Source organism: Erpetoichthys calabaricus, chromosome 4 (assembly GCF_900747795.2).
Source record: "Erpetoichthys calabaricus chromosome 4, fErpCal1.3, whole genome shotgun sequence".
In the NCBI taxonomy this organism is placed as follows: Eukaryota; Metazoa; Chordata; class Cladistia; order Polypteriformes; family Polypteridae; genus Erpetoichthys; species Erpetoichthys calabaricus.
The window spans coordinates 67333743-67358927 of record NC_041397.2 but is presented as its reverse complement, the minus strand read 5'-3'; the positions used below and the strand labels follow the sequence as shown (position 1 = coordinate 67358927).

Below are 25185 nucleotides of genomic sequence, written 5' to 3'. Positions count from 1 at the left end.
TGCTAAATACCACTGCGCCTTATAAGGACTCTCAAATTTCATGCACTAGGGGCATAGGATAGGCGTCACTGGTGGTTCTGACATTCATTCCATGGTAATCCACACAAAAGCAAAAGGTTCCATTGGGCTTAAGCACCAAAACCACTGGGGAAGCTGAAGTAGAAGGATCAAGAATACCTTCAAGCAGCATGCAAACCCACTCTTTGATGACCTTTCTCTTCGTAGGAAAAACCCTGTAAGGTATTTGACAGACAGGGATTTCATTGATGTTGTATATATGATAGTGAATAACACAATGCATGCCCAAGTCTGTCCATCCATACCATGGGCCATCTCCTCAGAATAGGTTGCACCTCACAGGGCTGAGAACAAAGGCTGTCCCCTCCACAGGGCTGATATCTTCCACTGGTATTTCCTACTTTTTACACATGTAAAAATGGTATAATTTTCATGCAATAACGGACAAATTACCAATTATATTACTAAAGAATAACCAACTTTTAAACTGAAAATCTTGAAAAGACACATTAATTTTCTTTTTCTGTCAGCCTGCAATTAATGTTTACATAAACTTCCATTTTGAGTTACTATGTAACATAGCTTTATATTGTCTTTAACAGACATAACATATATGGGTGTTAACCTATCATGTCTGTTAGTTTTGATTGGGGGTGGACAGAAGTTTGAGACTTTTTAGTCAACATAGTGATAATAAGGTGGAAAGTATTTTAGATAAAACGTTTTTGATAAAGCTTCATTGTCAACTATTTTCCCTTTCTACACTTCTAACCACTATACACTTATTTTTTGTGAAGAGGGGAAAACAATTTTTAAACACAATAAAACACCTAAATTAACACAAATTATTCACAGCATCAACAATGAATATAAACTTAAAATTTATTTAAATCCTTCATATTTTTTTGAATACTGCTTATTTAAATCCTTCATATTTTTTTGAATACTGCTGTATATGTTTTCATAGAGTATTTAGTCATAGTGTTACTATTATCTAGATCAGTGGTACTCAACCCGTGGCTCACAAGCTGCATGTGACTCTTCAAAGGCCAGTTGTGGCTCTTTTAAGTCCTACTTAAGAAAAAAGAAAAACTTAATAAAAACCTTTCAAATAATAATAATAATAATAAAAAAGTCAATAGAATTCATTTCATTCTTATTGCACACATAATCTATTATGCCCCCAGTCCTCAGCCATCTGAGAAACATAATCACAGTTTACCTAGGAAAACTAGTATGAACAATGGGAAACCACTATTTAGCAAAAATGGCTAAAGAATTTATGAGGCGCAAAAATAAAGAGGAATACCAGCACTTAAAGAGGACTGGGAACTCAAGTTTTTCTTTGTGTCAAGCAGTGTGTGAAAATGCATCTGTCTACTTTATAATAATAATAATTCTTTACATTTATATAGCACTTTTCTCACTACTCAAAGTGCTCTCCACACAGGGAGGACCCAGGAAGCGAACCCACAATGTCCTTACTGCAAAGCAGCAGCACTACCACTGCGCCACTTTATGATAAAGCCATTTCACATTATCTGTGGTTCTGATTACCGATTCTTCCCCACTGCACAGAAAGTGAAAGTGATGCAAGCAGATGCTGCCCCATCCTGTCAGTCACAGTACTGTGATGTGCTAACAGAGCTCAAGCAAAACTACAAATCAAGATTCCATGGCTTCATGAAGCAAGGCAATGTTTTTCTACTTTTAAAAAATCCATTCCTGATTGAGACTGACGAAATGAAGCAAATAAATGACCAGCTTGGACATATGCAGCTTGCACTGAAATTTTCAGAGTTAAAGGGCTCAGATGAACTTTAGCATCAGATTCAGATGAAAGATGTAGTGGACCTTTGGAAACTGGCAGGGCATCTTCCAAACATCTTAAGACTCGCAAGACACATCATCTCAATGTTTCCATCCACATACCAGTGTGATGCAGCTTTCTCTGCACTCTCAAAATAAAATGCCATAACCAAAACACACTGACTCAGCAGAGCTCGACTACAAATCCCCTATGCAGCAGAAGGAGTGTCAGAAGTCACACTGAGTGAAGCAAGTGCAATGTTTCTCTTCTAATAACCCATTCTAGTCTAAAATACTAATGTAGGCTACAGTAGAAAAGAAGACTTTTTTCCTTTTCCCTTCAGGAGGTGATACAGGAGAACGAAAGTGGAACACCAAATTGTAAATGTGCATTCATCAGCGCCATGCTTTATGTTAGGGGTGGGCGGTATGATCAAAATTCTATATCACGGTATTTTTCTAAATTATCCCGGTTTCATGGTATTTGACGGTATTTTTTTCCCCATGCATGAGTGGATGTTAAACACATTTTCCACTGCAATTACTGGCTAAGAATAACCTATTCCACTGTCAAGAGCATTATAAATTGTACAAAAAAAACATTTTAATGTGCACACAAGTATTAATACAGGTTTGCATTGCCCCATAAAGTGATACTTTTCAAGGGGGGTGGCACTAATGAAGAGAAGGAAATCACATTGCATGACAGATGCAGTCAAAATATAGAACCTTTTTATTTAACAAATTTTGCAAAAACTTAAATTATAATTTTGACAACATATTTTCAACCATCCAAAGAGGTATTTAGACTTAAATTTCCAGAAGTGCTTGTCAAAAGTTGTATTGCACTGAACATGTCTTAGAAAGGAATAAATATTTTTTGTTAAACAACTACACTTTCTGTTAATGTTAACAATCTCTGTCCACTGACACGTTAAAATGACTTTTTAAACAACTTTACCATCATTAAACTGCATAATATTTAAACTAATAAATAATAACAATAAAATAAATAATTGTATTATTACTGATAGTTGCACTATTACTTCAAGGCTTCAAAAGCCCAGGTGCATTACACAGTATTCACCAAATTAAAATAAAATAAAACAAGTGCAATCTTGGTGATGACATCTTTACCAACTGAACTATCATTTAGGCAAACTGCATTAATATGGACCTTGCTTCAAGCTAAGCTATATACATAAATAATATAACTGCAACTTGCATTTATAATTGTATTTGTGGTATAGCCCTACGGAATCGTATTAGGGCCACGGTGAAGAAAAAAAAATACGGACACAGGGAAGAAAAAAAAAAACTATACGTCGAGAATAAAGTCGACATTTCCACTCTATTCTCATAGTTTACTTTATAATTAAAGTAGAATGTCGTAAACTAAACTTCATCCTAAAATCATTGTTTAATTTACTAGATTTTCTCAAACCCTGTCATAAGTTAATGTAGCACATTAAATGCTTTGTGTTGTGTTCCCCGACCCAGTTGTTAATCACTACGCTTCTTAAACTGACTTCCTCCGCACTAAGAGGAGACAGCGATCACCATACAGAATCCATTCACTGTATGATATTCCTGCTCTCTGAAAATTTAGAATGCTAAGATAAATACTTGATATCATTTTCATGATGAAATGCATTAAAGCAGGTATTAAACGTGCAAGGTAGTGTAGTGTGGCGGTAGTGCTGCTCCCTCGCAGTAAGGGGTCCCCGGTGTACGTTCAGTGTAGAGAACTTTATGGCAGGTGTGACGAGGCTCCGAAAAACTGGATGCATGAATGGGTATTGCACAGGTTTAACTTAAATATTGTTTAAATGTTGGGTTTGTGATCTGGTGGTCGGAGACACGAACACAGAATTCAATGGATGTTATTCTGAGCAGGCTTTCTTTATTGCACACTTGCTGTCTCTATCTGACGTACCAAAACCCCAATTTCTATCCTTCCTTTTTCTTTCTCCACATAACCAAGTATCTATCTATCTATCTATCTATCTATCTATCTATCTATCTATCTATCTATCTATCTATCTATCTATCTAACCAACCACCACACGATAAATGTCTTTGTAAAATTAAAACAGCCCACGGAGTGTTCAGAACTTTAAAAATATCTTCGTTATACATGTTTAATTATGTCATCCATTCAGGGTTGTGTCCATCCCTGAACGAGTTACCAGTACATCGCAGGATGAATACGAGCAAAATACACACTAGCAGGGTCAATATAGCATAACAAAACCCCACATCCTACATGACTTTGAAAGGAAACTGAAGCACGCCGTGTAAACCCACCAGAAAAACATGCAAATGCAAGGCAGGGTACACCCTTGCTGCGAGGCAGCAGTGCAACCTCCACGCCGCCGTGCCCCCACATGATTAATACATGCTTTAATGCATTTCACCATGAAAATTATATCAAGTATTTATCTTGGCATTCTAAATGTTCAGAGAGCATGAATATCATGTGAATGGACTCTGTGCGGCGATCGCTGCCGATGCCTCCTCTTAGTGCAGAGGAAGTCAGTTTAAGAAGCTTGGGGAACACTTAACACAAAGCATTTAATGTGCTATATAACTTATGACGGGGTTTGAGAAAATCTAGTAAATTAAATATTCATTTTACGATGAAGTTTAGTTTACGATGTTCTACTTTAATGACAAAGTACGAGAATAAAGTCAACATGTCGTCACAATATTACACAGTACCCAGGTACATTACACTGTATTGAAAACACATAAAACAAGTACAGGGCGGCACGGTGGCACAGTGGGTAGCGCTGCTGCCTCGCAGTTGGGAGACCTGGGGACCTGGGTTCGCTTCCCGCGTCCTCCCTGCATGGAGTTTGCATGTTCTCCCTGTGTCTGCGTGGGTTTCCTCCGGGCGCTCTGGTTTCCTCCCACAGTCCAAAGACATGCAGGTTAGGTGGATTGGCGATTCTAAATTGGCCCTAGTGTGTGCTTGGTGTGTGGGTGTGTTTGTATGTGTCCTGCGGTGGGTTGGCACCCTGCCTTGTGCCCTGTGTTGGCTGGGATTGGCTCCAGCAGACCCCCGTGACCCTGTGTTCGGATTCAGTGGGTTGGAAAATGGATGGATGGATGGAAAACAAGTACAACTTGGCTTGCAGTATTATCCAGTAGCATAGAAACAGTATTTACACATCTGACCTTTTAAAACTAAAATATCTCCAGGCGAAAGACGTGACTCCTTTTTTTCAGCTCTCTGTCCATTTTCACCGCGCGGCATACCTATGCTATCGCCCACTATTTGGTGGTGTAGCAGTGAAAAAGAGCACTAGTCCAACAAATCTGTATTTAGCGGTGTAGCAGTGAAAAAGGTCCCCACTTGAACAGTTTTCCGCTGCGCCACCTTCCGAATGTCGTTTAGGCAATTTAAACCAGTGTTGCGGTATAAGAAAAATCCATATCATAAAAAAAATAAAAAACGGTTTTCGGTATGAACCGGTATACCGCCCAGCACTACCTTATGTTACCCGTTGTTTACCCGTTAGTGTACTTCGTGGTCACGACTGCTTTGGTAGTACAGCGGTAAAAACTGCAGACTCATAATCAAGAGGTGGTGGGTTCGAGCCATGTCGCATCCCAAACTAAATGTTTTGCGTAGTGAGCTGCTCAACGAAGTACACTAATCCGATTTCTTTTTCTTCGGTTACAGTCTTGAATAAAAGCGCACTTGTTCTGTTATACCTGTACCTTTTGTGAAAGTGCTTATTTGATATTTGGACTTCAGTCTTCATACATTATATACTTCATGTCAAAATTTTGTTGTTAATACTAAAACATGAAAAAAGTTTTGTCTTTTAGATATGTGTTCAACATTTCTTGTATTTCCTGTCATCCTACACTTACATAGATCTTTGTAGACACGGAACACATATGAAATGCATGTGTTCCTAATAATGATATATTATTTACCCTATAAAGCTCCAGGTACCTCACTCCCAGATAAATAAGGCTTGAGCTGGGAGAACTTTTTGCCCTTCCTGCAGCGGTGGGGGGATGTGATAGCAGGCTGCTTGCTGCATGTGCTTATCGACACATTTACAAAACAAAAGATGCTGAATGGAGAGATGCGAACGGATTAAATATGGGCTGGGATTACGAGTTTTTTCATAGGCTTTGGTAATTCTAGTGTTAATGAATTGTTAAGAGCCTTGAAAGGCAACATTGGCATTTAGAGTATTAATGATGTTTTTACTTTTCACTAAAAACAGCATTAATACTCTATTTAACGGTGCCTTTCAAGACATGAGTTGCGAAATGTAAAGAAAGGCAAGATGGCATCGATATGTCACAAGGGAGCGAAGCGAGTGCAGAAAAGAAAACACTCGGCAGACGATATTTTGCACATTATCGCCGAGTCGGACTCTGATTTTTCAGAATCGGATTTTATTGACAGTGATCAGGAATCGAGCAAGAGAGTGAGAATCCGGCATCAGCTGATTGGACACCAGCCAATGCTGCGCCAGCTGATCGGCTGCCAGCTGAACGCATTCGCACAGCCGATGCAGCTACGGCAAGGTTCACGTGGGAGGAATACCCAGACATTGATCCGTGGGAGCCAAACTGGCTAACGGACTTCACAAGACAGCATGGCTTGCTGTTGGACACGACAGATCACCTGCTGCTGGACTACTTCAGGCTGCTCTCTCCCGATGCTGCTTTTGAGCTACTGTCAGGCGAGACAAACAGGTAGGCAGAGAAATTTTTTGAATCGCGGGCTGTGCTTGCATCACATTGATAGCGTGCATTGCCTTGGTTCTTTCGATTCCAAATCTGGTTGCACGTGGCAGCTAATGCTATGTTTGTTATCCAAAACTTGCAAAAGCTAATGCTCAAATTCAAGTATTTCACAGTTTAAAGAATTATTTAATGAAATTAGAAAAAACTAGCTAATTAGCAATAGTATTGCTGGCTTATAATTATTTCAAAGACCATGGGAAACAGCAGATGACCGGTGACTTAACACCATGAAGCGTTGTACAATGTCATTACCCAAATTCTATGGACAATTGTGTTGCCCCGCGGATAAGTCAATCCTGTTTTTTTGAACGAATTTTAAGGCATAAATTTTTCGACTTATACGCGAGTATCTACGGTAATTATTTTGATTCTGTTCCTAGTTTATTATTTTGGATTAACAACAGTTGCTGTAGTGAAAAAGTCATACTTTTCCTATTTGCTGCTAAATAAAAGTTGTGATGTAATCTAAAGTTTTAAAAGACTTACAGACCAAAAGTTCAAAGAAAACAGAGGCAATTTAAAAACTGTTTTATTCCTTCAGTTTCTCTAACACACAGTAGTTTTATGGGGTGTTGTACTAGTGACAAATATTTTTTAAACTGGTGTTTTAAGTTTAGTTGTCACTTGTTCATGTCTAGTAATTGCATTTCTAATTCTTGTTCAGCAACAAATTGCATTCAGAGCATGAAGTTATTATAGGAAACTAAAAATAATGCTCATTTAAATTTAAAAATCTCACACAATCTAATTTACTAAACATCAAAAAAATTCAACTGACCATCCATCCATCCATCCATTTTCCAACCCGCTGAATCCGAATACAGGGTCACGGGGGTCTGCTGGAGCCAATCCCAGCCAACACAGGGCACAAGGCAGGAAAAAATCCTGGGCAGGGTGCCAACCCACCGCAGGACACACACAAACACACCCACACACCAAGCACACACTAGGGCCAATTTAGAATCGCCAATCCACCTAACCTGACCTTTTAACAAAATGACTTAAATAAAATAGCTGCCAGCATTGTCAATTTTCTTCAACTGCAGTAGGAGTTTAAAAATAATTCATAATTTGTACATGATATGAGAGTGTGGGTATATCAATTAATTGTTAATGGTTCCTTTTATTGGCTAACTAAAAAGATTACAATATGCAAGCTTTCGAGGCAACTCAGGCCCCTTCTTCAGACAAGATGTAATACAGAGACTGGAGTTCCCTATGTTTATATACACACTCTAGGACAAGAAACAACATTGGTAAATTTTTAAATGAGAAATTTTAAATGTAAAAAATTAATAGATTCATTCAGGCTAGGGTTAATTTAACAAGAGAGAAAAGAACAATGTATTGTCAAGATCTCTGGATAAGATAACTGTCCAACAAAGTCTTTTGAAGTTTGTAATGAGTTTTTTCAAAACAATGTGGATCTGTAGACAGGTTGTCTGTCATTCTGAGAGATGTAAACAATCCTCATATCTGGCCATAAAACTCTTGTCTCTATTCAATCCATGTTGTAATGTATTAAATTTTAGCATGTTTAACTTCCCATTCTTTTCTCTCTTGCTGTGTTTTGAAGTTGCCCATAAGCACTGTGACTTTACAGTCCCTCTCACAGTGTCCATGGTTGTTGAAGTGGGCCGCTACAGGAACATCTGTGTTGCCATGTTTAATGTGGAACCTGTGTAAATTCATTCTCTGGCGGAGTGTTTTTCCAGTTTCTCCCACATAGAGTGCAGTGTCAGGAAATTTCATGCAGAAAATTAGGTAGACTACATTAGATGATCTGCAGGAAAATTATCCCTTTATGTGATGTTCAAGTCGGCAGTGTGGTATAATTATACGGCCTGTATCATAGATGTGGGCACATCTTTTCTGTAGGCATGGAGATGTACCATTTTCTGTTGGTTCTCTTAGGGAGCTTCGGACAATTAGTTGTTGAAGGTTTGGTGGTTGTCTGTATGCCAGGAGGAGAGGTTCAGGAAATACATTTTTCAGTGTTTGGTCATTGTTTAGTATTGGCTGAAGTTCTTTTATAATTTTTTTACTTGCAACAAATGGGGACGCAATGGGCTGTCGGTTTGCACCTCACTATGCAAACCTATTTATGGCAAAATTGGAGGAAGATTTCATGTCAATGTGCATCGTGAAACCAATGTTGTATCTCCGTTACATAGATGACATCTTCATAATCTGGACTGCCAGTGAGAAGGACCTCCTCCATTTTCATAATGAATATAATTGTTTTCACCCCAACATAAAGCTGAAGCTGAATTACTCAAAAACAGAAGTCAGCTTCCTTGACGCCACCGTTCAACTGAAAGACAACACCCTTGTAACTTCTTTTTTTCACAAACCGACAGACAGATGGACCTACCTGAAAAGTGATAGCATCCACCCCAAGCATATAAGGCACTCCATTATTTTCAGCCAAGCAATACGGTACAATCGTATTTGCTCAGACCCGACAGACCGGGATCAACAACTGCAGGAGCTCAGACAAGATTTCATCAGACAAGGTTACACCCCCAAAACAACAGACACTCAAATAAGAAGAGCTACTGCCATACCCAGAGACAACCTTCTAGAATATAAAAACAAAGACAACAAGAACCACATTCCCCCTTGTTGTCACCTACAACCCACATCTTGAAACACTTCGAAAAATTATAAAAGAACTTCAGCCATGCCTACAGAAAAGATGCAAAACATGTGCTCACATCTATGATACAGACCGTATAATTATACCACACTGCCAACTTGAACATCACATAAAGGGATAATTTTCCTGCAGGTCATCTAATGTAGTCTACCTAATTTTCTGCATGAAATGTCCTGACACTGCACTCTATGTGGGAGAAACTGGAAAAACACTCTGCCAGAGAATGAATTTACACAGGTTCCACATTAAACATGGCAACACAGATGTTCCTGTAGCGGCCCACTTCAACAGCCATGGACACTGTGAGAGGGACTGTAAAGTCACAGTGCTTATGGGCAACTTCAAAACACAGCAAGAGAGAAAAGAATGGGAAGTTAAACTCATGCTAAAATTTAATACATTACAACATGGATTGAATAGAGACAAGAGTTTTATGGCCAGATATGAGGATTGTTTACATCTCTCAGAATGACAGACAACCTGTTTACAGATCCACATTGTTTTGAAAAAACTCATTACAAACTTCAAAAGACTTTGTTGGACAGTTATCTTATCCAGAGATCTTGACAATACATTGTTCTTTTCTCTCTTGTTAAATTAACCCTAGCCTGAATGAATCTATTAATTTTTTACATTTAAAATTTCTCATTTAAAGATTTACCAATGTTGTTTCTTGTCCTAGAGTGTGTATATAAACATAGGGAACTCCAGTCTCTGTATTACATCTTGCCTGAAGAAGGGGCCTGAGTTGCCTCAAAAGCTTGCATATTGTAATGTTTTCAGTTAGCCAATAAAAGGTGTCATTTTGCTTGGCTTTTCTCTACATTCATAATGGCTAACACGGTACAACACCCTAGTACTACTGTTAATGGTTATAATTTTAACTTTTAGAATGCCACATTAACAAAAATGGTGACATGGCTGAAAAAGAAAAATACTATGGATGGCCTTGTAAAAGGAAATAGTGTTCAGTTCTCTTAATATTAACTGATTCAGAATTCAGACAAATAAAAATTGAGACAATTTCAAACTGACCGGCTGTCTGTACCACCAGTTGGTCTACTATAAGGTGAGTTGTTCTGTATACCATGTTTACGCCAAAATAAAACATCCACAATTTCCAGACTGACCAGACAATGGAGTGGCTGAACACACAATGCTAGAAGTACTAGAGACAGAATATTTTCAATTAATTGAAACTTGTCTCACAGAGACAGGCAATTGGTAGAGTAGCAGGGTTCCTAAAAAAAAAAGGGCAATTCACTAGGCAAATTCTGGATGAATCCAAAGGTTAAAGAAAAAAATTCTGTTCACCTATTTAAGATACCTTGAAAACAGTACAACAAAGGCTGCTTTTACAGGAATATTTGTGTTGTGAACCCACCAATATTTAAGGAAAGTACAAATTCAAACAAATTTTAGAACAGAAATTGTCAAATACCTGACAAAGTGGCCGGTTGATTAATGTGATTTAAAAAAATCAGTTTACAAAGAACTGTTGTTGTAAACTAAAATATCTTAAATAACCTACAAGTTTAAAGTTCATAATAACTTGTGTGTACATATTAAGATAAATCTAACTAACATATTATGATCACCATATATTAATATTTATAAAACATGTTGTTACATGGCGAAGAAATCTCCATAACCTCTTAAAATACTAAATTTAAAACTAGGTATTCTGTTCCTCATAATACAGTAATCCCTCCTCCATCGTCGGGAGTTGCGTTCCAGAGCCACCCGCGAAATAAGAAAATCCGTGAAGTAGAAACCATATGTTTATATGGTTATTTTTATATATTTTAAGCCCTTATAAACTCTCCCACACTATTATAAACATTTCACGCACAATTATACAGCATAAACCCTTTGTATTCTCTTAGATATTAGGTAAGATTCGTTGAAATCATGTATGTAAACACAGTTTACATACAGTAAAACCTAAATATTATTTTAAAGATATCGAGCGTCTCCGATATCACATATGTTACAGCCATTACGACAGACAGGCCACCAGCAATAAATACGTACAATGCAAGAAAAATTGTATACAGTAAAATGTGTGTACAGTGACACTAAACTATGTACATGTAATAAGTACTGTACGTAAATAATTAATTATGGTTACTCACCAACAATGACACGACGACTTGTCCAATAACGATGAGTTTAATTTTACTGCACAACAAAGGATAGCATTACAGCTCTTCTAAAGAAGCCTCTTCAGGCGACTGTTTAGCACCGCCGTTGTTCTTCTTCCATCACTCTTCAATCCAAATCCCTAAAGCAGATTCCATCCAGACTACTGCCTTATCACGTCCACTTGCAACTCGTTTTGCGCCCTGGTTAATGGACACTGCAGCCGTAGATCTTATATGCTTTTCCTCCTTTTTAAATAAAAAGAATCTTGGACTCATTTATGCTGTAATGGTGTCCTGCAGCGGTGTAGCTGTTTCCTTCCTTCAACATATCCAAAACTTTTACCTTTTCTGCAATCATTTGCATCTTCTGTTGGCGCTTGGGCACGTTAATGCTGAATGAGTGAGATTAGACTTCCTGGTTAATGCAGCACTCCGTCGCTGAGCCAATCAGCAGCACACAGGAACTTAACCGCGTGCTCTGATTGGGTAGCTTCTCAGCCATCCGCTAATAGCGTCCCTTGTTTGAATTCAAATGGGCAAATCAACTGAGGAAGAACACGTACTGTAGACCGCAGACATCCGCGAAGCAGTGAAAAATCCGCGATATATTTTCACATATGCTTACATTTAAAATCCGCGATGGAGTGAAGCCGCGAAAGACGAAGCGCGATATAGCGAGGGATCACTGTAATCATGATTGAATCAATCTGAAATATGAATATAAAGAATCTAGAAACCTTATACAAAGAAAAAGGAAATGAGTCAAATCCTTAAATAAGTATTTGGATCCTTATCCAAAGTTTCAACAATCACTGCCTTTCAATAACTAACCATTTTTGTTCATTCATACAGTTGTATTTCTCTATAGTTCCTATGGATTAATTGACAAACTAAGAACTAAGTGTAAATCACATAATTTGAAATTGAAGCTCCATATCAGTTATTTATTATCTAAAATTTATAGAAGGATAAATATTAAGGGAGAAAAACACAAATTTTACAAAAAGCATGCCGACTTACCTGGATGAATTTATAATTTGGTCTTTTTGTAACACAATCAAGATTTTTCAAACTCGCACAATAATCTAGCTGCAAGGAAAGAGATAGACATATAATACACATATTAAAATAGTATTCAAAAACAACATTAGATTTCTTTAAAAACAAGGGCTTTGAAAAGGCATAAAATATTATTGGAAAAATAAAATTTCTATTATTACAGGAGTTACGGTAACATTGTATACAAATAGGAGATCAGTACTGAACAATCCTTTTAGAAGTTCATGGACATATTGCCTATGATAACAGACAAAGAGACAAAAGAAGGAAAGTAGGTACTTGCATAGCATATATTGTATAAAGCCTGTATCCCACATTCACTTTTAACTTTATGACATTTCAGACCACATACATTTTAGAAAATATTTTTCTATGAAAATTGGCAAATTTCTTCAACTGCATTGTTTACCTACAACAGTTATTCATAAAAGACATTGTATAGCAGTCTCTGAATATTCTCATCCTACACAATATGTGAAAATGTAAAAAGGCATTATTATGGAAACTGGTAAATAATTATTACTCTTTATATAAAGAAACATTTTCTTTTATAATTTGCTTTTACAGTTACCTGTAACCTTGGCCTAAATAAATATTCATTGCACTCTTACAAACTCTTGGGAGGAAGATTTGTAATGCTACTAAGTCCTTACAGAGGTGGCAGATTTTTAGATTAGTCCCCAGATGACCAGGGTCAGCTATGAAATAAGTAGGTTTACAACAGAAATTGTCAATTACCTAACTAAAAGGCTTGTTGATAAATGTGTCATTAATGGGACACTTCTGTATGTAAAAACAATTAATGTTGAATGTGAACACAATACAGTAATCCCTCCTCCATCGCGGGGGTTGCGTTCCAGAGCCACCCGCGAAATAGGAAAATCCGCGAAGTAGAAACCATATGTTTATATGGTTATTTTTAGAATGTCATGCTTGGGTCACAGATTTGCGCAGAAACACAGGAGGTTGTAGAGAGACAGGAACGTTATTCAAACACTGCAAACAAACATTTGTCTCTTTTTCAAAAGTTTAAACTGTGCTCCATGACAAGACAGAGATGACAGTTCTGTCTCACAATTAAAAGAATGCAAACATATCTTCCTTTTCAAAGGAGTGCAAAGCAAGCAGTCAAAAAAAAAATCAATACGTGCCCTTTGAGCTTTTAAGTATGCGAAGCTCCGTTCAGCATGTCCTTCAGGAAGCAGCTGCACATAGCCCCCCTGCTCACACCCCCCTACGTCAGCGCAAGAGAGAGAGAGAGAGAGAGAGGGAGAGAGAAAGTAAGCTGGATAGCTTCTCAGCCATCTGCCAATAGCGTCCCTTGTATGAAATCAACTGGGCAAACCAACTGAGGAAGCATGTACCAGAAATTAAAAGACCCATTGTCCGCAGAAACCCGCGAAGCAGCGAAAAATCCGCGATATATATTTAAATATGCTTACATATAAAATCCGCGATGGAGTGAAGCCGCGAAAGGCGAAGCGCGATATAGCGAGGGATCACTGTATATGTATATGAACTTTATAAATATAATATGACATAATATGCTGAAGATAATCTGAAGAAGGCTACAATAGCATACATAAGCATACTTACTGTATATTGCAGCACAACACTCAATAGACAGACAGACAGACCCTAAGGTCATCAAAAGCAAAGTTAGACTATAGGAGGATGCAAATTACATTAAATATATTTAAATACAAAGAATGTATATATAGTTGTTCAAGTTGATATTACTTTTTAAAACACATATTTAACTGTTTGAATTTATAGTAAAGAACTGCAGAAAACAATAGCACAGAAGATATGACCCAAAAGATTATTGAAGCTGACCTGAAAATGCCACAACAGAAAATGGTGCTTTAAACTATTGGTAAAATCATCTAAAGAAGATTATTTCTCAACTCCCGACTTAACTTTTCTTCAGTAAAATTACAAACATGTTAAGTTGTAACTTTCTTGGTTATTATCGCTCTTATTATATAAAAAATCCTGAGACAAGACTTTTTTCAAGAGATTTTTTCAAGTCCAGCGAGACGAGACTTTGGCCATGAGATTTTTTCAAGTCGCGTCCTCCTCTCAACCATATTCAACCATGCACATGGTATGCTCAACTCTCATTCGTGTGAATACTTTTGACAAACACAGTTCCTGCTCTCTCAGCTGTTATAAATTTTAACGTTTTCCTCACTTTAAGTTTCCAATTAAGAAGACATATTATGTCCAAATTTAATTGAAGAATTTCATCACGAAGGGTTATCAACAGATAAAATGAGTACATGGGTAATCCTAGCACTGAGAAACGAATTAACGGCAAAAATGTCGATCGGTCGGTTACACTGCAAATTGGTTAAATGCGTATCAATAGACTATGCTGAGGCAGTTGGTGGTGATTGTGCAGAAGATGAATATATCAACTTACAATATCCCGAAGAATACCTACAACCGTTAACATCGTCCGTTCTTCCACCGCACGAATTACTGTACAAAGAAGGATGTATCCAAGAAAGGTAATGTACTGTAGTACATCTTCCATGAATAACATTAGACAACAAAGGAGATCTTGATATGCCATTCCTAATAAATCGTTAACAGTTTCCAGTTAGAATAGCTTTTGCAAACACAATTAACAAATCTCAGAGCCAAACATTCGAAAAAGTTGTTTTATTTAATAGAGTGTAAGAAACTAAATTCAATCACGGGTAGTTATACATTGCGTTGTCACAATGAAAGTCCATACACATAAACAAAATTCAATGCAATACTGACAAAAATGTAATTCAAAAAATAGTTTTTACTGAAGTTTTACAGTAAAAGTTTAAGTTTAAAAAGTATTTGCGTGTTAATTTCAAAGCCAAACAGAACAAAATTGTATTATGCAACAAATAACTCTAACGCAACATGAAACATAATTTACTTTTAAATTATTATATGTTACTATTTTTTTTAATATGGTTAATTACTCGCTGTAATGTAAAATAGTTCTATTATGCATATGTAACAATATGTAACAATTCCCATGAAAATAATCTGCTTAAATTGTACATCCACATCCCCCATACGCGAGCAGCAGAACCGCAAAGAGGCTAGCGCGTATTGTGCATCTGCATCCTCATACGCGAGAGGCAGAACCACAAACAAGCTAGCACGTGGTGCAGGCCCGGGGGTTGGCAAGCGAAGCGAGCAGGGGGGCAAAGCCTCATAGTCTTACTAAATTTCATTTTTCAATGGGGCTAAAGATTAAATTAACCAGTACCAACAGACTTCAAAATACTACCAAACCTAGCAATGGGAATCTAACATGGCAAGTACTGGCTGCTATATTAAATAAGTCTGTTCCCCACTGCCAAATGGGTACCTTGGGTGAGGAGAAAAGCTATAGATGACCAACAAAACTAAAAATTTGGCAAGGTAAAAACAGCATAGACGAAACAGATGTATCAAATCAAACTGGCCTGTAGAATGACTTGGGGAAATAATTCATCAAGTCACCGTTAATAAATTTGACTGGAATGTCCTGTGCCTGGTAGGACTGTCATTAAGCAAAACCTCACACAACAGTATGTATGAATGGTGGATTTACATTTATTAATTTAGCAACATACAAATGAGTCAATATCAGGTATAGGCTATTTTGAAATGAGTCTATGTCAATTAGGGGCTGTTTTGAAGCAAGAATTATGAGAACAGGTTACAAAAATTGACCAAAATAAGTGAAGGGTACTCTAGACCTTATAAGTAAGCTTCCACTAAAAAAATTAAGGCAAAACTAGTTAACCTTATTTTAACTACACAGGAACTAACAATCAAAACCACTAGCAGTTAGGAAAATAATAGGGTTTAATGCCCTGAGAAGGAGAATGGGTAGAAAAGGATACAGATAAATAAATTGGCGCAGCTGAATCTCTTAGTTGTAGGAGTACAAAAGTGAGATGGCATGGTGCTGAAAAACTATAAACTGGGAAATAAAAGCATGTCTGGTCATGCTCATCACAGGAAGTACAAATTAAGAAGTGCTCGATTCAGCAATGCAAAGTGAATCCTGGTGTACCTATCTATAAAGAATGCTTGTGGCCAAATTCAGCCATTATTATACCCGGCCTGGAGTCACTGTGATGTAATAATTTGTAAACAGAATTAAGAACAATACGAAATGGTCTCTCCATAAAACACAAGAGAAAGCCATGAAGCTAACCCAAAGTAATAATCTTGAAGTGTCTAGGGGATATTAATGCATTATCAGGAACGGTTAGAAATTCTGACACGGCTCAGATGACAAAAAAATGTTCCAATGACAACACAGAAAGCCCACAGACTTGTGAGGGTGCGAGGATCCAGAATTATGCATCATGGTTACCCAAGTAATTACAACCTCATGAATACCAGGTAAATTGGTAATGGCCCAGGCCGAGTGATTTGAAGCCTTAAGTGTGACTCTAACCACTGTGCAATCAATGGTAGGCTCTCAACTAGACCCAGGACATTGTCTAGCAATACATCTTTCAAAAGTAATTTTAATCTCTGAAGGTTCGATTACCCTACAGGAATGGATGTCTACTTAATTAGCAGCAGCACTGGCTAAAACATACTGAGTAAGACAGGACCATACAGAATTTAAGCAATGTTATACATCAAGTGGATGAATTATCAAACTGTTCGAGAACATGGCTGCACGAGTGAAGTGATGGAATAGAAACAGAAGGCTGGGCTTTAGTAACTCCAAGTATTGTATAGAACTAAAGTTTTGTGGTAAATCTGTGTGAACTGAGAAGCAGAGACAGACTGATAAGAAGGTAAGGAGAGGCAGGCCAAGATAAACTTAAAGAATGGTTATGTGAGATGCACATTAACTTCAGGCGGCTTCAAGTGGCATGTATTCTAATGTTGGACTCGTTCTAAAATTTTGCCTTCCATACAGACCTCAGTACTAGTACAAAAAGCAAATCTACAGTATATACAGTGGAACCTCGGTTCACGACCATAATTCGTTCCAAAACTCTGGTCGTAACCCGATTTGGTCGTGAACCAAAGTAATTTCTCCCCATAGGATTGTATGTAAATACAATTAATCCGTTCCAGACCATACGAACTGTATGCAAATATTTTTTTTCTAAGTTTTTAAGCACAAATATAGTTAATTAAACCACAGAGTGCACAATGTAATAGTAAACTAAATGTAAAAACATTGAATAACACTGAGAAAACCTTGAACAATAGAGAAAATTAACACTGCAATACCGCTGGCTAAAAACACTTTTTTTTTTTTTTAATGAGTTTTAAGCACGGGGAAAAAAATGAACATTTGAAAAAATCCGTAATTTCATAAACCACCAAGAAAAGTAACATTGCAACAATGCATGCTACAAATCGATCGCTGTAAACAGAAGTGAAAACAAAAACAAGCCCAGTGCATTCTTTAACTGCCTTCTCTACTTTATGTGTCCAGCCCTCTGTCTCGCTCGCTCGCCTGTGTGTGTCTCTCTCTCGTGCTGCCTGTGTGTGTGTGTCTCTCTCTCGCACTGTGTGTGTGTGTGCGTCTCTCTCGCACTGTGTGTGTGTGTGCGTCTCTCTCGCACTGTGTGTGTGTGTGTGTGCGTCTCTCTCGTGTGTGTGTGCGTCTCACACGAGAGAGTGTGTGTGTGTCTCACACGAGAGAAAGAGAGTGTGTGTGTGTGTCTCTCTCTCGTGCCTGTGTGTGTGTCTCTCTCTCGCATGCCTGTGTGTGTGGGTCTCTCTCTCTCTCGTGTGTGTGTCTCTCTCTCTCTCTCGTGTGTGTGTGTGTGTGTGTGTGTGTGTGCCATGCTCTCTCTCTCTTGCTCGCTGCACAGGAAATGCACAGGGAGTGACTGAACATGTACAAACCGAAAGCGAAACTGGCTTGTTCGTATATAGAGTGTGTGGTCATGAACCGATGCAAAAGTTTGGCAAACTTTTTGGTCGTAAACCGATTTGTACGTGTTCCGAGACGTTCGTGAACCGAGGTTCCACTGTACATTATATAAAAGTCACTGTATGTGTGTATATGTATGTTCCAGTATCACTTCCGAATGGTTGGAGCAATATTCATGAAACTTGGTACATGTTTCTCATTGGTTGACTAAAAATACTGTAGGGTGAAATCAACCCTAACCCACCCCCCTCTGGGTAGGGTGGGGAGTGATCTTGCAGTGTTGTATGCATATTTTCATTCAGTTGACACTCGGAACAACCACCAGAGGGCAAACTGAAGGTGACTGTCAGCATTCTTTATGTTTGAGCACCACCGTGCCGCTGTTGCTTTTGAAATTAAATAGAGTTGGCCGGTTTCGAGAATCATCTGGATGATAACATACATACAAGACCGCAAGACAAGCACATTAGTGAGTCTTTATTGTTTGTTAATCTATTTTTAAAATTGTGTTTTATTTTTAATCATACTTTTCTGAAACAATTACAAAAAAAAAAAAAAAAAAAACATTTTCCTCCCGGGCAACGCCAGGTATTTCAGCTAGTTTCAAATAACCATGAATATACGTCCCCCATACAACCTATTCGCCCCCCACCAAACCATCTCTCAGCTGCCATCCTGCTTTGTCACACTCCAAAAATCAACACGAGGAGCTTTTGGGAAATAACCCATGTAGTCTCCAGCACATTTAAATTAATATATATTTTCGAAGAATAGGGCTGAGTTCCCCTGAGGTAAAATGTGATAGATGTAATTTGTATATTTCATCCTGGGTGTTTTTGGGGTGCAGTGATGTGCTCTGGGGTTGCAACCATGCCAAGGATTATTATAGTTTTGCCTTTTTGTATTAGTTTTTACTTCTAAGCATTAAGTGGTGTGCGCATTGCAACAGGTACACACATCGTAAATGTAGGAAGGACGGGTCCTTGCGTGTGTTTGAACCGTTAACATTTGAATGTGATGATTGCATATAGCGCTGAACTGACCTCTCTGTACTATTGTTACATCTGCATGTCCTGGAGTACAAAAGAACCAGCAACATGTGGAGACTGGCAAGATCGGGGAAACAAAACATGTGGTGTTATGTGAATGAATATGAATAATGTTGCATCCGTGCCACAATGTTTTCTAAAATGTACTATACGGGTCATAAAATGAATAATTCCAAGTATCATATATACCTATGCCTGTTTTTTTATTTTTTTGACATCATAGACCATAAGGTGCATACTAATTCAGAGTGAGCAGGATCACTCAATAAAACTGAATAAAAAAAAAATCAAGTGATGGTGATACATGAAGAAGGCAGATTCACCAGCGTTTGTGTGTCAGCTTTTATCCCTCCAGATCAGAGAATGTCCAGTTCCATTGCCTCAAAACACCACTCACATCTACAGTTACTCCCAGTTTCAAATACAAACTAACAGAGTCAGATCCCTAGGGCGGTAGTATGTATCGCGATCGTGACCGAGAGAATAAAAGTGAAAAAAAAAAAAAAAACAGTAACTTTCACAAGTCCTATTAATGTACACCGTCTATTACAGACACAAACCAAATGTATGTGTGTACTGTATAATATTTAACAACCAGTAAACCCCAGATTCTCTAAAGAATCACAAATGCAAGAATGGCAATTAGTTTCTGTTCCCTCCGATCTTTGAAGGGATGTAAGATCATGGAGGGTGGGAGCGTCCTGGGAAGGTATTCATTTAATGAAATAAATATATTTGTGGTAAAGCTGTTTCTTATTGGAGCCATGACTCGTTTGGTTCTGGTGTTTCAGAAGCGCATTGTAGGCGCCTTCGTTCATTGTTTTTATCCATGCAGTCTCATTTTTGTTTTTCTATGGGTGTGTTGTTAGCTAGAAGTCATTTGCTGTTAGGAATCATAATTGAACCCCTGACCGCAGGCATTGTGGAGTAGCTGACTGCTGGCACTGTCAGTAGTCACCACTACCTCAGGTTTACATACATACACATATATAGATAGACGCCGCATTCACTGTGTTTCCCAGTAGACACAATACGTCAGCCTTATTGCAAGTGGGAAAAGTGCTATTTAAACTAATACAGGTAGACGTGGACACCGGGTTTTCTGATGACAAAACAATAACGTTTAAAACAGTATCGCTTACATACAACAGATTTTGGCGAATCGTTTAAATGCAATTATTTATATCTATTTATACACTAATACTGGCAATTATTAAATAATAATAATTATAATTATTACTATTATTAACCATTCCTCCCATATAAGTAACATTTCGGGGGCTGCCTTCTATCTTCGAAACATTTCCAGACTTTGTCCTGTTCTTACGCAACACAGTACTGAAGTATTGCTTAATGCCCGAGTCACATCACGTATAGATTACTGTAATGGTATTCTATCTGGCATCCCACAAAAACTTATCAATCGCTTAGAACTTCTTCAAACTTCTGCTGCCAGGATAATATCCTGCTGTTGTAAATCCACTGAACATATTACACGTATTCTCTCTCTCAACTTCACTGGCTCCCAGTTAACTACAGAATACAATACTAAATACCGCTCTTATCATTTAAAGCTCTCCACAACCTCACTGATCTCCTCCAGACTTACACTCCTCTCGCTCACTCAGATCTTGTACTTTGAGTGTATTCAGTCTGGCAATATGGTGCAGCCTTAGTTTGTGGAAGACAGACACAACTAAAGACATGAGCATAAAATGATGGTTGTCAATTTCAAACTGTGTTTCCTCAATGTGCTCCTTGAGAAAAAACATCATCAAGTTTGAGACATGTTAACAGCTAACAACAATCTACATAGTGACTAAATACGTTTAGCCAAAATGTTGTTTGGAGGCTCACTTGAGCATATAAATGCATAGCTTTGCTAGCTTAGCCTGGCTTAGCTAAAGTAAAGATTATAAAACGGGATTTTCTAACGGCCAAATATAACTAAAACAATTGTTCAGCCTTATGTATGAAATGCAATCCCCCGGGATCTGGTTTGGAACGTACAGCGGTTTGTACAATCCCAAGCAGCACATTATTCATTACTTCACTCCACAGCAGTGCCACTCACAATATGCCGGCGACGTTGACGTACGATTCTGCTAGTCATGAGGCGTCTAGTTATTCTATGTCAATGTTTAAATACGTCACCATGGCAACTTGTTGTCGTACATGCTTCATGTCAAGTTTAGTTTACAGGTTGTGTTGTGTTGTTTGGGCGCCACTTACTGACTTTGGGAAGCCGCTGGGTTTGACTGTTGGGCGCTGTGCGAGTGCGCTTTTGGCATGGGTTGCATCTGGCATCCGTGTATATATACAACCTTCGTAAACATTACTAAACGAAGGTTTTATATGCGGTAGTGTGCGCGTTCAGGCGGCAGTTGTATTGTGACCTGAAGTTTAGTTTACAGGTTGTGTTGTGTTGTTACCTACTGAGTCTGGGAAGCCGCTGGGTTTGACTCTGGGGCGCTGAGTCACAGTGTGCATGCGCTTCAATGCGTCCTGCGTCCGTGCATATATACAACTGTCGTTTAGTAATATAGATAAGAGCAGCTCACTACTGAAAATGGCAAATACAGGAGGCAGACGGGATTGAACCGGGGACTCTTGATTACAAGTCAGCAAATCTTACCGCTACGCCACAGAAGCTGTTGTATCGTCCTTGAACCTTTTGTGAAAGTGTTTATTTGATCTTTGGAATTCAGGCTTCACACATTATATAGTTTATGCCAACATTTTGTCATTTACTACTAAAATATGACAAACGTTTCTGTTTTAACAATGTGTTTACACAGATTATTGTAGAAATGGAACACACATGAAATGCATGTGCTCCAAATAACAATTTATTATTTCCACTCTAAAACTCCAGCATTTCACTCCCAGATAATTAGTCATGGCAAGAGCTGGGAGAACTTTGTGCACGTTCTGTGGTGGTGGGGGATGGAATAGCAGGCTACTTGTCTTAATCGGCACATTTACAGGACAAAAGACGCTGAGGGAGAGGTGCGAACGGATTTAAGGTGGGCCGGATCTACGAGTTTTTTTGTATGCTCTGGTAATTCTAGTGTTAAAAGGGGTTTAGGAGGAGCGGCCACGTCTCCTTGGGGTGCGTTTAGTCCCCCTCTTCACAATGGCGCGTAGTGCAGGCAGGGGGCGAAGTCCCCTAGTTTGACATAAAAATATCATTCATCTAGATTCTGAAATAGTACTTTCCAATACAGGACTGCGGTCTCCCAGAAACTATCCCAGGAATAAAGGGGGCAAGAGAATGACTTAAAATGCAATGGATACCAGTATCCATAATTACCACCAGGAAAACAACACACCCATCTCTGACTTATTCCAGGCCATATAATGAACATGTTTTTCAAATGTAAGAGGAAACGGATGTGGATTCAGGGAGAACATTCAGACTACTCAAATATGGGACTGTGAAATAAGTTTTGTTGCTAATGACAAATTGAGGCAAGCAACCAAAATGAAATAGTGACATTAAAGTTTCATTACAGACTGCTTGTGTTAAAATACATATCACTGCAAATAAATGCACACATTTAAAATTAAAAAGTCATTGTAAGAAAATTAATTACCTTGTCCAAAATTATGATAAGGCAATCAGAATACTTTTCTATGAGTGAAATAACCACATGTGATGCACTGAGAAATAAAGGGAGAAAAAAATACAGGTAAATTAAAAGATAAAGGTTATATACATATACATCCATTCAAAGTATGATGCATATAGCTCAACATCTCTGATTTAAGAGAATTTGTTAATGACTGATACTTAACTGCAGTATATATTTTCACCAGGTTATCAATAAACAGCTTACAATGTAACTGATAATTAAACAAAACACTACTTTAACATAAGGAAACACAACAAGCTCATCCGTTTCTGGAATAATCAATCAACTAAAAGCAAACTGGAGAAAAAATAGAAAAGGCCCTCTTTGGATTGCTTTGCACAAAATTACTAAGTAATGCATTTCTTTAGATAGAATCTTACTTCAAAAATGTTTTCTAGGAATGTTTAATAAGCTGTCTTTTGAAAACCCATATGCAACTCTCTATCCTTTATTAATCTAATTTATATATATATGTATATATATACAGTAATCCCTCCTCCATCGCGGGGGTTGCGTTCCAGAGCCACCCGCGAAATAGGAAAATCCGCGAAGTAGAAACCATATGTTTATATGGTTATTTTTAGAATGTCATGCTTGGGTCACAGATTTGCGCAGAAACACAGGAGGTTGTAGAGAGACAGGAACGTTATTCAAACACTGCAAACAAACATTTGTCTCTTTTTCAAAAGTTTAAACTGTGCTCCATGACAAGACAGAGATGACAGTTCTGTCTCACAATTAAAAGAATGCAAACATATCTTCCTTTTCAAAGGAGTGCAAAGCAAGCAGTCAAAAAAAAAATCAATAGGGCTTTTTGGCTTTTAAGTATGCGAAGCACCGCCGGTACAAAGCTGTTGAAGGCGACATGTTTTCTGATTAATTTTATACCCAATGTCCCATATATTTGTCTCTTTCTTTTTTTCTTCGTGCTGCAAGAACTGTGCATGCCTTGCACAGTACATGTACGTTTATCCTGCTGCACTGAATAAGCTCATGCCTTCTGGTGCACTATGTTGACGCAGCACGGAGAAAAAAAGAAAGAGAATGTTCAGTTCCATTGCCTCAAAACACCACTCACATCCACAGTTATTCCCAGTTTCAAATAAAAACTAACAGTGTCAGATCCCTAGGGCGATGTATGTATGGTGATCGTAACTGAGACAACAAAAGTGAAAAAAAAGGTAACTTTTACGAGTACAGTACTATAAATGTACACGGTCTGTTACAGACGCAAACCAAATATATGTGTGTACTGTATAATATTAACACTACTGAAAACAGCAAATACAGGAGACAGTCAGGATCAAACCAGGGACTCTTGATTACAAGTTGGCAAATCTTACCGCTACACCACGGTTGCTGTTCTATCATCCTTGAGCCTTTTGTGAAAGTGTTTTTGATCTTTGGACTTCAGGCTTCTATAGTTTATGCCTACATTTTGGAACATTTATTACTAAAATATGAAAAAGTTTCTGTTTTAACAATGTGTTTACACAGATTACTGTAGAAACGGAACATACATGAAATGCATGTGTTCCAAATGATGATCTATTATTTCCACTCTAAAACTCCAGCAGTTCACTCCCAGATAATCAAACAAGGCATGAGCTGGGAAAACTTAGTGAACATTCTGCGACGGTGGGGGACGGAATTGCCGGCTGCTTGCTGCTTGTCTTAATTGGCACATTTACAGGACAAAAGACGCTGACAGAGAAGTGCAAAAGGATTTAAGGTGGGCTGGATTTACGAGTTTTCTCGTAGGCTCTGGTAATTCTAGTGTTAAGGAGTAACATTTGATGTTTTTGAGAGACAGATAAGAGCTACATGTGTTTTACAGGGTAGCTGCTGATTGTCAGAACTATCACGGCCATGTGCTTTTCTCCCCACATGAGGGACGCTCTTCTATCACAGCTGAACAAGATCAGATACAGTACCAATGTTTGACGGTGGAGCATACCTATCCTCCGCTTGGCCAGAATTACATTTTACAAATTAATGTGCTTTTAGGGGTTTTTCTCTTCTGGCCCACGATGATGACTAGTTTATGAACCGTTTTATGTTTCCAACAGCCATTCTTTTAGAACTATGTGCTGAATTGTCCCCAGCCTAAGACAGACACACTTCCCTAAATCGGGGTATACCC

General features: G+C 38.1%; 1 protein-coding gene across 2 annotated transcripts in view; it reads right to left on the bottom strand.

Moving 5' to 3' along the window:
* The window catches only part of LOC114650105 (dTDP-D-glucose 4,6-dehydratase-like), a 71779-nt gene that overhangs the window by 40542 nt on the left and 6052 nt on the right, over positions 1-25185 (bottom strand). For both annotated transcript variants that reach the window (XM_051926793.1, XM_028799559.2), the window contains exons 2-3: positions 23004-23070; positions 12427-12495 (exon numbers count right to left, since the gene is read on the bottom strand). In XM_051926793.1, the coding sequence (XP_051782753.1) occupies positions 12427-12495; positions 23004-23070 (136 nt within the window). The remainder of the gene's footprint in view (positions 1-12426; positions 12496-23003; positions 23071-25185) is intronic.